The 15,010-nt window shown below is 46.9% G+C and overlaps 1 protein-coding gene across 1 annotated transcript in view; it reads right to left on the bottom strand.

The window, feature by feature from the left end:
• ARID1A (AT-rich interaction domain 1A) overlaps positions 1 to 15,010 on the bottom strand; it is a 78,362-nt gene that overhangs the window by 9,991 nt on the left and 53,361 nt on the right. The window contains exons 8-12 of the mRNA XM_050931990.1: positions 14,052 to 14,367; positions 12,221 to 12,366; positions 12,023 to 12,132; positions 6,631 to 6,840; positions 5,788 to 5,995 (exon numbers count right to left, since the gene is read on the bottom strand). Of these exons, the coding sequence (XP_050787947.1) occupies positions 5,788 to 5,995; positions 6,631 to 6,840; positions 12,023 to 12,132; positions 12,221 to 12,366; positions 14,052 to 14,367 (990 nt within the window). The remainder of the gene's footprint in view (positions 1 to 5,787; positions 5,996 to 6,630; positions 6,841 to 12,022; positions 12,133 to 12,220; positions 12,367 to 14,051; positions 14,368 to 15,010) is intronic.

Here is a 15,010-nt window from a genome sequence, read left to right as displayed (position 1 = left end):
GAAGGGCCAGCAATCAAACACGTAGTCTGCAAACAACCTGAAGCAACAGCTCTGAGTGATATGAACCACCTCCATTCATCTTCATGAGGTGTTAACTTGGTATGCCAGCGATGGCAGCTTAAATGCATTCAGTGGTGGACATGCGGGGCACAGCTTTGGAAACCAGAACTCAAAACTTTCCACTCCCCCACCAAAAGAGAGTCACCTCTTCCTCGTTTGCAAGAAAGGAACAGAAGCATCCCCACAGTGCTAGAAGCCACCACCTACCTTCTGGGTTCTAACTGTCACACTGCTGTCAGCTGCCAAACCTAACTCAGGCCTCCTGGGTACCATATGCCCCACTGCCCTCTCCTCAGCTGCCAAAAAGAAACGTTCTTTGAGAGAGTTGCTTATGTGCACTCGCATTTGTGGGATGCTCCCCCCTTCTGGGCTTCAGGAACCTGGTGGGACAGCATGAGCACTCACCTGAGCTTTGGAGCCAAGGTTGTTAAAGGCAACTATGTGGGTGGATGAATAGTGTGAATAACTGGAGACAACTCTGAAAGGACCACGCAGTTACTGACTCTGCTTCAAGGTTGCTTCTGCAGAGCTTCCCACTTCTGGGAGTCGAGCATGCAGGAGACCAGCACGGAAGGTGCGCTGAGGTGGTTTAATTGAACATGATTGCAGAACAGTTCTCCGAAAGTAAGCATCAGATCTACAGGCCAAGTCTATAGAGCAGTGCTGCATAAATGTACAAAGAATCTGGGGCAGCAGACCTGCAGATTTCCATCACTAAAGCAAGCCATCAATGCCACCTTATCCCTAGAAGGCCAAGTCTTGAGAATCATGGTACTATCACGCTAGCTAAAGAAAAAGAGAAAGCTATGCACCATCTAATCCATTGACAGGCACCAAGTGGAAATGCCACCCTTTCCACATTAATCTCCAAATGCCACAAGTAACTTCCTAGATAAGTGGTTTTCAAAAAAAAATTTTCTGGTGACCCAGCTGAAGAAAATTGTTGATGCTCGCAACCCAATGGAGCTGGGGGTGAGCGGTTTGGGGTGTGGGAGGGGCTCAGGGCTGGGGCAGACGGTTGGGGTGATGGGGTTAGGCTGCGGGGTGGGGCTGGGAATGAGGGGTTCAGGGCTGGGGCCGGGGATGAGGGGTTTGGAGTGAAAGCAGTTGGGGGGTGGGAAGGGGTCAGGGCTCTGGGCTAGGGGTGCAGGCCCTGGGGTGGGGTTCTGGGTTTGGGGTGCAGGAAGGGGTTTGGGTTGGGGGGGCTCTGGGCTGGGGCAGGGATTGAGGCGCAGGGTTGGGGCACATACTTACCTCCAGCAGCTCCAGCGGCACCCGGTCAGCAGCGCAGCCAGGATGCAGAGCCAGGCTTCCCGCCTGTCCTGGCACCACGGACCGCACTGCGCCCCAGAAGCGGCCACCAGCAGGTCTGGCTCCTAGGCGGAGGCATGCAAGCGGCTCCACGTGACTCTTGCCTGCAGGCACCGCCCCCTCCCCTCAGTTCCCATTGGTCCATTGGTGCTCAGGGCAGGGGTAGCGTGTGGAGCCCCATGGCCTCCCCACGTAGAAGCAGGACTCGCTGCTGGCCGGTGTCGGAAAAGGTAGGAGAGCACTGTCAACGGGACTTTTAACGTCCCAGTCGGCAGTGCTGACCAGAGCAAGATGACTCGGCGCCTTACCCAGTAGCGGGTCGCAACCCACTGTTTGAAAAACACCATCCTAGATGCCTTAGTCCTAACCAAATAAACTCAGAACCCTCCTAACACCTTGGTTATGTAGCCTCATTTCCCTGCTGGAAAGAATGAGGTTTTGTGAAGAAAGCTGGAAGAGATCAGCAGTCTGGTTTAAGTTTAACTCAGACGCTGCTTTAGGCAAAATTTTTGCCTAATGACAAAATAGTTTCATCCTGTGGAATACAGTGAAGTTAATCCCACACTTGGACAGGTTTCCTGAATGGTGGAAAGACATTATCCAGTCCTCTGAGGAATCTTGTGATTGTGGCTAAATGCTTCACAGTTGCCTATGGGAGAGTGGTATTCTGAGATGGCAAACGAGCATTTTGTTCAAGGACACAGCAAGGCTGATGCTTCAGATACAGTAAGAAGTCAATAAAAGATTATATGAACGCAGAGCATGGTGATGAACTGCCAGCCACTGGTGGGAGAGGGAAAACCTTTATCCACTTCTGGAAGTGGAATTTCAATATGGAACACTTCCTGGTCTGCAAAGACGCTTTGCAGCCTTGCAGAATTTGCTAGACAAGAAGAAAACCATGTCCTGTGACCCAAGCAGCAAGGTGAAGAGACTGATTTGGGATGCAGGACAAGATTGTTTTCCTTGCTACAAGGCCTGGTGGCATAGGTAGCTGGTATGGACGAGATCTATATAGCACTACTGCCTGTTCCATACAACTGGACTGGTCAAGCTAAATCAGGCCCTGAATCAATTCTCTCTCACCACCAGTGGCAGTAAAGGGATTGGTGGAAACGCACATAACGGATCCCTGCTCCAATTCAAATCGGAAGAATATTGGTCACTGGATTCTCTCTTCATCCCTGCTCTGGAACAACTACAAAAATGAGGATGCTGCACTGCTGCCTCTACCTGAGGACATATGTTTTTCTACCCAAAAAGTAAATCTTTCTGGTTTTGTCAGAAGGGGAGGAACCACCAAACTTGGAGCTCTTCAGGCTTCCCACTGGACGTAGAGATGACCAAAAGAGTCAGTCAGGTGTGGGGAAGATGCTGAAATCCCTGCTGTAGAACCGGCTACAAGCGACCTCCCTTTGTGGTGATGAAGGGTGCAGATCCTGGGGTCAGCCAGCTACCTGTAGCAGGTGTCATCAAGCCATAATCAACAGTACGTTCTTCCTCGGTCTCAGGTACAGTATAGATCAAAATAGGCAGCATTTTATTCCTGGACTTGGACAGTCTTCAACTAACGATAAGTATTCAAACCAGCAACTCTTGAAATTATCTGTAGTCATCAGGGGTAATGGGGGCAGACATGGTAGCATTCAGGCAAAGCAGAAGTATTGACACCAAATGTGACTTCATCCCTACCCGGTAGGCATGTTACACTGTGGATAGGAGCCAAAGGTGGAGAGAGTCAATTGCCTCTTTAAATTGTTGAGTCTAAGAAAGTCATGGTGACTGCCCTTGGCCCTTTTGGGAAAGGTCAACAAAGTGGGCTTCTCAACTGGCTACCAATAAACTGAGGGAGGCAGCTGCATCAGCCACAAGTTAAAGCACAGTGAGGATGGGAGAAAGCAGCAGCATCTGCAGAGAAATATGGCAGGGAGCCTGAGAGGCGTTTGAGAGAAAGGTCCGTAGTGGCGCCTGAAGGGGAATACACACAACCCCAGATGCTTCCTTTTGCCAGGACTGACAAGATTTACAAAACTGGAGTACTCTCAAAGCAGGACTCCCTTTCACTGTTCTGGAGCTGGACAAAGATGCCCATGCCAGAACCAAAGGCTTTCTTTCCCACATTAAGGTGCTTCAAAGCAGACAAAGGTCTACTTTACGTTTGCATGGAAATGGGGCCCTAACCAGAAAATGCATCTGAGGATCTGCTTGTAAGGCTCAATCATTAGGAGGGCCTGGAACCAGCTGAGTACACCTGGTCTTTTGTAACAGAGGCTTAAAGACTTGGCATGTTCAAAACAGCCACCCATGGAATGGCCTTCTCCAATACAAACAGGATAGAAAGTATCATATTCTGGGAAGACAAAGGGGCACAAAATGCACTGCTTAAAGACAGACTTTTCTCCTGTTCTGTACAGTCTGGATCAGACAGGATGCCCAGAAAACAAGGAACAAACTGGAGACTCTCCAGGAAACAAAACTACACAACAGAGACTAATTATCTATTCTAAAGCTCCCCTAAATGGTCTATAACCAAAACCATCCCAACAAGTACCAATTTGTTTGTGTTTAAAAACAAAAAAAGGCTTTGAGAACAGAGACCCTATACCTGCAGCTAGCCATAGGAAAAGTAACTGACTGATGCGGTATCTGACAACACAGCCCCACAACGCAAGCTTCAAGTATTCAGTGCTGCGGAGGGGTGCCTTTGTGGTCACACAGTGCTACTTTCCCAAAAGGTTCCCACATCGCAGCAGCATGTGGTGCTGCTTGAATATGCCAGTCATCTCAAAGAGCCTCCGCCAGGTCACTCCCCCCATCCCCTATAATGCAGTTATGCATCGTCAGTATAAAAGCCTGCAGAATATGGAACATTTGGAGATAGCGTAAAAGTCAATATCAAAGTTATCTCAAACTCCAGTTCCTACAAGGTAAGTTACATGGTCCTTACAGATACTCACTGCAGGCATGCATGTGCTCGGGGTGACAAGGACAAGAAATTCTTCAGCAGTGACCATTGGTCCGTGCCAGCACCTTGCACCTTCTTGGGCTGCAAACCCACGGTATAAAAGGGCAGCACAGACCGACCACCTCTCCAGTTCCCACCTGCCACAAGTCATGTGAGGATGAGGCAGGAGGAGGAGAGGTCATGAATACCCACAGAGACCACACATCTTTAGGAACTCTAATTACTGTAAACTAAGTAACAGTCTTTTCTTCTTTGAGTGCTAGTCCCTAGGTGTTTACTATGGGTGACACGCACGCCATACCTATTCAGGAGACAGGCCTTGGGCGTAAGTGCCACGATAGTTGGAGAAATAATTAACAGCCAAAGAGGACCCCCATTTTGATTTAAAAATTTTCAGGGACCCCTTGCCCCAGCCCTTCACCGAGGACCCTGCCCTCTGCTTGCTCCATCCCCCCTCCCTCTGTCGCTTGCTCTCCCACACCCTCACCCATTTTCACCGGGCTGTGACAGGGGGCTGGGGTCGGGGGGAGGAGGGGCACAGAGGGTGAGGTCTCCGACTGGGGGTGCAGGGTCTGGGGATGAGAGGTTTGGGATGCAGAAGTGGGCTCAGGGCTGGGGCAGGGGATTGGGGTGTTGCAGGCTCCGGGAGGGAGTTTGGGTGTGGGAGGGGACTCTGGGTTGGGACAGGGGGTTGGGGTGTGGGAGGGGGTTCAGGGTCCCGGAAGCGCTTACCACAGCTCTGAGGAAGCAGCCACTAAGTCCCTGCAGCCCCATGGGAAGCCAGAGAGGCACTGTGCGCTGCCCTCGTGCCCACAGGTGCTGCCCCTGCAGCTCCCATTGGCTGTGGTTCCTGGCCAATGGGAGCTGCAGTGTCGGCACTCTGGAGGGGGCAGCACACACAGCCTCCCTGGGAGGAAGGGGGAGAAGTTGATCAGCGGGGCCCATGAACCCTCTGGAGTACCCTTGCGGACCCCCCGTTTTTACTAGTTCAGCGTTTCTCAAAGAACTAATAAAATTATTTGCAATATTTACAGAGAAAGGGCAGATGACACTAGAAGACTACAGACACATGAGGGTTCCCTCCCAGTCAGCAGAAAAGTAACTGGAGAGGCCATCAGCCTGCCACACCCCTACGTCCCTCATCCTCAGCACGAGGCAGATGCAGACCAATGGACACTCTTACTGAAGGAATTCTGGTCCTGGGCACACGGACAACATTTGCACCCTACAGGGATGAGCACTCGAAGAAGATACATACACTACAAGGAATACACTACTCGCTGTTCTATTCACTTACATGTGGAGCTCATTAACAGCCTTAATTTGAATGCCTCTGATATTGTCATGAGAATTTCCATTTTACAGTAGGAATGTGGGTGACCTTTGGAGAGAAATTTAAATCCAACTTGCTGCAGAATAGATGGGATCTTGTCTGTAGTCTTTATACTCACCTGGAGATGGGGGCTGTATCTTGGGCTGGGACTTCTTTGAATCAGCAGCTGCAAAGATATCTGGGGGCGGGTCTTCGCCTCGTTCAATCTTGCACTCAAAGGCATAGAGACATTGGATGTACTGCTTCTTCAAAGAACTAGCTGCGCTGCTAGAGGTGCCCACGTTAAGATTAGTAGCTAGCTCACGCCATTTCTTGTTTTTGTTGACCTAGACAATCAAAAAAGGGTCCAGAACATAAAATTCAAGCCATTTCCCCTTTCCAGGAGACCCCCCGCCCCAGGGTGAGACAGAGCCACATTTCCCAGCTAGATACTAGCTAAATATGTAGCAATCATAACAGCTACATAGCTGGGCTGAAACTGTGGATCAAACCCAAAACAGTAAGCCTCTCCTTCACCCACATGGAGTGAGAGGGAAAAGGAGTCTCAGAGATGGATAATACCAAGCAGCAAACTGAAGTAAACATGAGGCCAGCAGGCAGCCCACATGCACCAACACTAATAAGTGATGCATCATTGCTGCTGTTCTTGGGTTGGGTAAGGAAAAGCACGAGCTGGAGCTCAGTGCTGTCAGAATACTAGGAACAGGAGCAACTACCTTGAGCACTGCGATTAGATCCACTTAATTCAAGTACACTGGATTTTATAAATAAGATATTAAAGCTATTTTACAAGTTCCAGACTCAATTTAAATCAGAAGAACTCAATTAGCAAATCAAGTTAAGCTTGAATCCTGTTGCCTATACAACACTTGAGATTGAGACAGATGCGATTATGCATACAAACGTATAGCTATCTCACTTGAGTCAGTCATGATGGCTTTCACAGCTTTTGGTCACCCACCTGAGTCAGTCCTCCAATCTCCTTTACAGAGATATAGAGCCGGTAAAGATCTAGGGGTTTTCTGCCCACTGCTGGGAGGTTGGTCATGCCCATTGCCTTCTCTTCAGTGAAGGCTAGGTAGCGATCTACCCAAATCTTCCTCTCTGGCTCACCACCCAGCTCATACAATTTGGTAATCTTCTCATTGGTGGTAGTAGAGGAACTGGACTTCTAGAATAAGGAGAAAGAAGATCTCAAAATGGAGGAGCAAGTGAGCCAAGAAATTTAAACAGATCAAGTTCAGGCCAGGTTCATCATCTTATAAAGTAGAAAAAAACTGGAAGGGATAAAATTTTGCAGTTGTATTAGGAGCAGCCATACATCAGTCCAAAGGTGAAATGCACACGTCTCAGTACGAGGTTGGTGTAGACTGACAGTTGACACAGAGCTTTTATGCACACCACCACTGAGAATCACAATGACCACGCTTCAAAAGATGAAGTTAGTCCACCCATAGGAAGGCTCCAGAAGCTAGGTAAGTTTCCTCCAGACACCAGAATAGTTTTTGTGGTGAGCAGAAGAGGGACAGACAAGGGGATACAATCTTTCTTCTAAACAAGAGACTGACTTACCCGTAATTTTGCTTCTCTGAAGAGACCTTGTAGGATATTCTTTTTACTGGGAGGGGAGAGCCTTTGTTCCTTAGCACAAGAAATGGGGAACTCCCTTAGCTCTTAAGGTTTTCTGCTCCCCAAGGGCAGTACTACCAGGATAAAGGAAAGCCAGACTCCCTGAAAGCCATCACACCCTGCCAACAATAAACACTGCCCTCCAAACTTTTCAGTCAATCCATTTTCTAATTACTCCAGTGGAAGCTCCCAGGATACATTACTACAAATGTACCAAGGATCAAAAATATGCCCCAAAGAAAAGAAAGACTAGGTGTAAGGTTTTAAATTAAACCTCCAAATTCTGACAGGAAGTGGACGGGTGAGGAATCCTACTAGAGATTCTCTTCCCTTCCTAATTTTCCCTCCCTAATGATTCAATCTGCAGAATTTGACATAAGTTGCAACAATGCCACTAATGCCAAAATTGGTGGAAACTTCTCTCTTCCCCTGCCAGCATTTGCTGCTTTTTACTCACAAATATAAAAGGAAGATGCCTCTTAAAAAATACTACACCAAATAACCTTCAAGTTTGCAGAAGGAGACCACAATTAAAACTTCCTGATGTAAAATAATTAGTCAACTGAAAATAAAGGGTATCCTGAATTAAAGACTGTATTGAAGATAAGTGGAAGGAAGGGAGTTTGGCCTCTCCTATCTTGGAAACAGAGTCTGGGGTAGAATCTCCCCAATGGGAGCTCTATTCTGGAGGCTGAATCCAGGCAATAACGTGCAGGACAGTGCAGCTACTCTACAGTGGTCAACAATTAAATATTTGAGGCAGACTGTGGTGACAACCTTGTCCTGGATCAAAGGAGCTTTTATAAAGTCTTCTAGTTACAGGCTAGCCGGGTCATAAGAGCAATCAGGTATCCATGTAGATGTGGCCCCACTGGTCACAACATTGCCTAGAAAACTGATGTCAAAAGAAACAGAATTGGGTGGTTTTTTTTTTTTTTTTTAGGGGCGCTAGTCTGCTCCAGGTAGAGTCTGAGACATCCTACGCTGGACCATTTGAGGTGGCATATATGGAAATGTGCCTCTCTGGGATGGGCATGCCGATGTGAGGGAAATGGTGATAGGGCAATAAGTTCATTAAGATGGAACTCAAAACACCACTTAGGAGCAATCTGGGATGAGTCTGCAGCACCACTTTGATCCCCCTTATACCAGGTTTAACAGGGATAATCTCTAGAGCACTCAGTGGTAAAAGTCACTGCCACCAGTAAATGACCTTTCATGAAGGAAATTTAAGCTCCCATGGTTCATAAGGAGTGTTCATCAGCTTTGACACCACAGTAAAGTCCCACAACACAAGGGCTTTTTAATGGTTTTTTGGTTTTTTTCTAGAATCAATCCTTATGGGAGTCCGACAAAGAGCTGCGAAGACACTGGTTTACCTTTGATTAAGTCTGGATAAGCTAGACAAACCTGGGTGGAGTCAGACTGAGACAGGTAACAAAGGTAGCCAAGCATTTTTTTCACAAGGCAAGTAAGAGGACTTGCATCAGCCCATTTCCATCATCCCATCAAACCTTTTGCCCATGGAATTGTAGGGCTTTCTGGCATAAGGCTAATCACAGATGCCGGGAGAACACAAGCCACCTGCAAGAGACGCCATGACTATGCATTGCAATCTTGTCAAGTGTTCAGTGACTAAAACAGTTAGCTGTCTGTTTGGAGGTGGGTAGTAGCAGTCCTACCTAAACAATGATTGCAGGACCAAAGCAGCTATCCCATCTGGAAGCTTCTGCCAAAGAGCAGTGCCTTGTAAATCCATGGACCAAGCTCCCTGTAGCTGACTTAAAAATTTCAAAAATTGGGACAGTCTTCAAACAGGCAGCAGAGGCTCTGTGAGCGCTAACGTGGCTAGGTGGACCTCACCTGGCTAACTCTTAATGTGTCTTTATACACTTGGAGACTCTCTCAGATAAACTCTTGGAGGATATTGTCTAACCCTCTCTGCCAGGGCCAAAAAACCAAACACTCCAGGGGCATTCCTGAATGATGTTGTCCTGTCAACGCAGGAAGACAGTCCTTTACTATAACGTCAAGCGTGCAAAACTTAGCTTCCCTTGACAACGAGTGAGGTTTGGGGAAGAACACTTGGAAATAAATCAATTGGTTCACATGAAATTTTGAAAGAACTTGGGTTGAGGTTTGAGTGTGATCCTGTACTTATGAAACACTGTATACAGTGGTCCTTGCCATGAGGGCCTGAATCTCCTCTGCCTGTTGAGTTGATGTAACGGCCACTAAAAAAGGCAGTCTTCCTAGACAAGTGGTGAAGAGAACAAGTTGCTAAGGGCTCAAAGTGGGATTCATCAACTATGCTAATAAATGAGATCCCCAATCTGGGGACAAACAAAAAGGCGGCCCTCAAGGAACCTTACTGCTGCAGCATGGAAAAAATACAGTATGGCCCTGGATAAGAAGGCGAGGAATTAAGAGAGTCTAAAAATAAGACACCAACCTCCTTTCCTCTTAGGGATGGCAAAACAGTTGGAATAAAAAAACTCTGCTCCTGAATTCTGAACTCTTGCATTGCTCTAAGAGACAGAGGGATGTCCACTTCTTGTTTTAATAGTATCACATGAGAAAGAGCCCTGCAAAAGGATGGGGAAAGGGGGTAGGGCCAGAAAGTGACTGGACAGAATACTCCTTGTTAATTTCTAGGATCCAGTAATCCAAGCTGATCGGAGTCCAGGCTTCCCCAAAAAAGGCAGCTGCCAAAGGTAGGGATGGGTAGAAGTGCAGAGATCCTTTGGAGGTTCTGCCAGCTCTTGACCCACCAACAGGTGGACAACAGACTGCAGCAGCACAGGAAAAGGCAGAGGATCATCACTGGAACCTCTGTTTCTTTATCAGCAGCTCTGATGTCCTTTGAAGGCTGGTAATAGGAGGGGCCAGAAGAATGCTGCCTGAAAGAAATCTGTGGTTTCACTGCTTCCTTCTTGTGGGTGGAACACAGAGGCCCAGGGAGGGTAGCGTCACCCTGGAGTCCTTTAAGGAATAGAATCTGCTTTGAACTAAAGCACTTATTGCCCTTAAAGGGAGGCTCTTCAGTTGCTCTTTGGACCGCATCAGGCTGGAGCCAGGATGATCGTCTCACACCCACCAATGTACTCGCAGAACGTGCTGCTGCACAGGACACATCCAGTGCCGCCTATAAGGATATGTGGGCTATCAGTTGTCCTTCAGACATGCTCTTTAGCTCTTCTCTGTGTTCCTGGAAGTAGCATGTCCACAAACTGAGACAGCCGGTTTCAACTGAAATAACAGTATTAGACAGAAGCATCTGGAGTATGTGGCGGCTGGTAGATGAAAATTTTGCATCTGAATAGACTCAGACTGGACCTTTCTCCCTGGGTATGGATTTGGGAGGTCCCTATTGCTTCAATATCTCTTGGACTGCAGCTACTACAAGCAAATCTGGTACTGGATGGGAACAAAGACATTCAAAATCCCCTGGAAGTGACAAAGTGTGGATGTAGCCATAACGGATGCTGGTGTGCGCCACAGGTTTTTCACAGGTTCCAACAGTCCCTCCTTTATAGACATGGAGAGCCTACCAGGCACGGATGGGTGCAAGATGTCCAGCAGTCTGGGGACCTGCACCATTTCCAGAGGTATATCTAAAGCAGGGGTCGGTAACCTTTCAGAAGTGCTGTGCCGAGTCTTCATTTATTCACTCTAATTTAAGGTTTCACGTGCCAGTAATACATTTTAACGTTCTTAGACGGTCTCTTTCTATAAGTCTATAATATATAACTAAACTATTGTTGTATGTAAAGTAAATAAGGTTTTTAAAATGTTTCAGAAACTTCATTTAAAATTAAAATGCAGAGCCCCCTAGATCGGTGACTAGGATCCTGGGTAGTGTGAGTGCCGCTGAAAATCAGCTTGTGTGCCATAGGTTGCCTACCCCTGATCTAAAGTCTCTGCCATGTGCTTGAAGCGGTCCTGGAATGCCTTGAAATCATCAGCTGAAGACGACGCTGAGAAGAGAATTAGGAGACTGTGGTGGGAACAAGTTGTTGTGCTCTTTGTGAAACACTTTCCTCCTCCTCTTGCCTTTCCAGGATCTGAGGCTAGCTGACATGGCTATGTTGGTTTAGATTGTCTCTAACCCTATTAGCAAGAAAACAGACTCTCTCCCATTTCTTAAGTAACTGCTCTACAGAACCACGGGGAGAGAGTGGCATCCGTACAACAGATAATTTTGAGGGAAAGGGTAAAGTAAAGTAATCTCCTTGGGGCAGGGACCATGTCATCTATGTGTTTGTACAATGCCCATGCAATGGGACCCTGATTCCGACTTTCCATGTCTTTAAGCACAACTATAATATTAATATACAATAACAAGGGAGAGTATGTTACACACAATCAGAGCCTTTCCCAGAGCATTCTACACCAAAAACTCAGATGTAATTGTTTAAATTATGATCTAACGTACTGCACACAAAAAGGACATTCACCTCACTAGCCGCATTTGACCCAGCGGTGCAACGTTTCAGAAGCAGCACGTAACAGATTACAAGGATAAGTTTACTGATGGAGGAGAAAGGTGTACTAGCAAGCCTTCAGGGACCATTTAAATACAGTCTGAAAATACTCAGGCAGTAAATAGAGTCACATTATTAAATGGAAGTTTTGAACAGACGATCAGTTAAAACTAGTGCATGAAGGTCATATTCTCACATTTCCTATCACCTGGGAAGGTAACAGGAATACACAGGCTTTACCTTTGATTTGGATTCTGTTTTTGGCGTCCCATCTGCCTTGTTGTTCATTTTAGTTGCAGGCGTTAATTTGACATCACCAAGGCCCATCATCTCAGGACTTGCTGCCATCCCTAGAAGATTAAACAGAATCTTCCAACACTGCATTTCAATTCAGTATCATGAAATCCAATGCCCTCCTTGGGGTTAGTGCTGGCTTACCTGCCGAGTTGTTGGCCATATTCCCACTCATAGGATATGGAGGACCCTGGGGGTTTATCATGCCAGCCATACTGTTAATTCCTTGTCCATAAGGAGCTCCAGTTCCCATCATCCCCCCTTGGTTCATGTTGGGATAGCCAGGAGCCCTGAAAACAGGATAGGGAGAGAGCAGAAGTACATTTTCAATATCAAGCATTAAGATTTGTATTCTGCTAGAGTGGGCTTTGCTAACGGAGGCTTTCCTGCAGTTGAACTATGAAATGGAAGTGCTTGTCTACATTGTGCCACAATAGGGACAGTACAGGGGTGTGAACTGCAGAGTACACTGAAGTGCTGCACTCTAACTGCTCCGTGTGGACGCTGCTGGGATGAACTAGTAGTCCCCTTTCAAATGGATTATGTTAACGCAAAGTAAATTCCTTTTAGTTGGCACCAGAAGCATCCACATGGGGTAGTTCGGGTACATCTATACAGTAGTGAAAGACACATGGCATGGCTGCAGCTGGGCTGGGCAGGTGGGACTAAAACTTGCTGTCTATATGTTTGGTCTCAGGCTGGAGCCCAAGCTCTAAGATCCTTCCCCCCTCGCAGAGTCCCAGAGCTCAGGCTCCAATTCAAGCCCAAACAATTTTTCAGCCCCAGAACCTGAGCCCTGTGGACCTAAGTCAACAGACCTGGGTCAGCCACAGATATATTATCCCTGTGTACTCAGGGCACAAAACACATCCCCAGAGCCTTAACTGCGGCAGTGTAGATGTAGTCTTTGTCTCACTGAAAGTGAATGAGACTTAAGCTCCAAAATACGCCAAACAATTCTGAAAATGGAACTTCTACGCTTTTGAAAGTTTCCCCCCCAATCTTGCTCTGTTGCACTCCGTCGCAGGTGTTAGGTGACCTGCCAAAGGAGATGAACTCTCAGATCTGGAACGTCACTGTAAGTGCTGTTGCTCCTAATTTCCAAGCAGAAAGTACACTGCTCTCCATCTACTGCAACCACTGCTCTTTCTCCTTTTTGTATATCAGATATACCCAAAAGCACCACACCTAAATACCAACTCAAACTCACATTGCAATAGAAGAGGCATCTCTATCTTTACATCTGTGGTTGAGGACTATTAATCCGACAGCCGTACAATCAGGGGATAGGCCTTGTCATTAACAGAAATGGGAGACTGGAATGTTTGTTCAGATCTCATTGATATGCAAGACAAACCAGCAAACTTCTACTCTGCAGAGACAACTCAACTTGTGTGTGAATTCATTGCTCTCATGACTACCCTGGTTGACCTCTGTATGCAACCTCCACCTGATTTTACAGCCATCCTACTCTTTCCTGCAGACTCCAATAATGAATTCCAGATCTCCGGCCTCAGGTCTGCTGCTCATCAAGACCCCAAAGGAAAAGGTGAACTGCACTGGACACAACTTGGGTCTAAACGCCTCGACTCAAAAAACAGACACAAACAGTTGGAATCATGGCCTGCTAGGTTTACTGGCTCTTCCAGGCACACAACAACTTGTTCTCACCTGTGCAACAGCTCCAGAAACCAAAACTGCATGGATGTCAAAGAACAACAGAGACTTTCTTTGTACACATAAAGAAGCCACATAAACATTGCTAATTGCGTAGCGGTTCAAATACACTTCTCCACTCCTAACTTCTCCAGGATAATTGAAGAACTGCTCTTCTGCAGGCATTGGAAGGAAACCTGTGTTCAGGGTTTCTCAACTTAGATTTGTTTCAAAACACATCCCAGTCTGAAGTTATAGGACATACTATGTGAAAGGGCTGAAAGCAAGAACAGAGCCATAGGGCAGCCTCATTTCTTACCTGTTCTGGATGGAGTTGGCAGCAGCATGCATGGCAGCAGCAGCTGCTTCTTGTGCTTTTCGGTTCATGCCACTCGGTGGCGGGCACATCCCTGTCCCCACCTGGGGAGGCATATTTGCCATGTTGGGTCCATAGGGCCTGTTCCCTATGGCTGCATGGCTCATCCTTCCTGGGGGAAGCCCAGTATAGGGTTGCACACCAGTCTGACCATGCATCTGGCTCCCTGCTCCCATTGGGTTTATACTTCCCCCCATTCCTGGGCTGGGGTAGTTGGCATTAGGCATAGCATTATAGTTTGGCTGTCTGGGATAACCTCCTGCAGAGAGAAGAGCAGGGAGAAAGAGCACATTCAACTACCTAATTTGTGACTCACTGGAAGTCTTCAAATCTGCAGCTGTTTTAAAATCACTAATAAAAAGAGCACAAGGGACATGGGTGAATTTTAGCACCTCAACTCAGTTAATTTACCTGGTTATAATACATATAAAATAGGTCTAAAAACACAATCCAGCAACAACATCAATTCAAAAGCAGTACGAACCTCCCCTGAGCACATCACAGAACACAATGAGCCAAACGGCCCAGGACAAGACGGCGAGGTCACAGATAAAAGTGCCATAAGACATACAATTCTTGTCAAGTTTCCCCCCTCTGAAGTTAACTGAATTAGCAGCAGTTTGGAGGCACAATCATCCAATGTTTTTACAAACCAGGAGGGGAATTCAGCAGCAGAAGTACTTTAATCCTTAAAGCCATCTGTCTTACCCTTGTTCCCAAGCGACACACACAAAGCATGCTCCCTTTCATGGCAGGAAAGGGTTTCAGATGCTGCTGCAGCATGATCCGCACATTTTAAACCAGTCCGAACAAATGCAAAAAAGACTAGAGGGGATATAGGCCATTTTTCCTGCCCACGTGTTTACTTAGTAGAGCTCTATCAGTTTCCCATTCTATCAGAT

Source organism: Gopherus flavomarginatus, chromosome 22 (assembly GCF_025201925.1).
Source record: "Gopherus flavomarginatus isolate rGopFla2 chromosome 22, rGopFla2.mat.asm, whole genome shotgun sequence".
NCBI lineage: Eukaryota > Metazoa > Chordata > Testudines > Testudinidae > Gopherus > Gopherus flavomarginatus.
The sequence above is the reverse complement of the archived record's forward strand: the minus strand, read 5'-3'. Positions and strand labels throughout refer to the sequence as shown.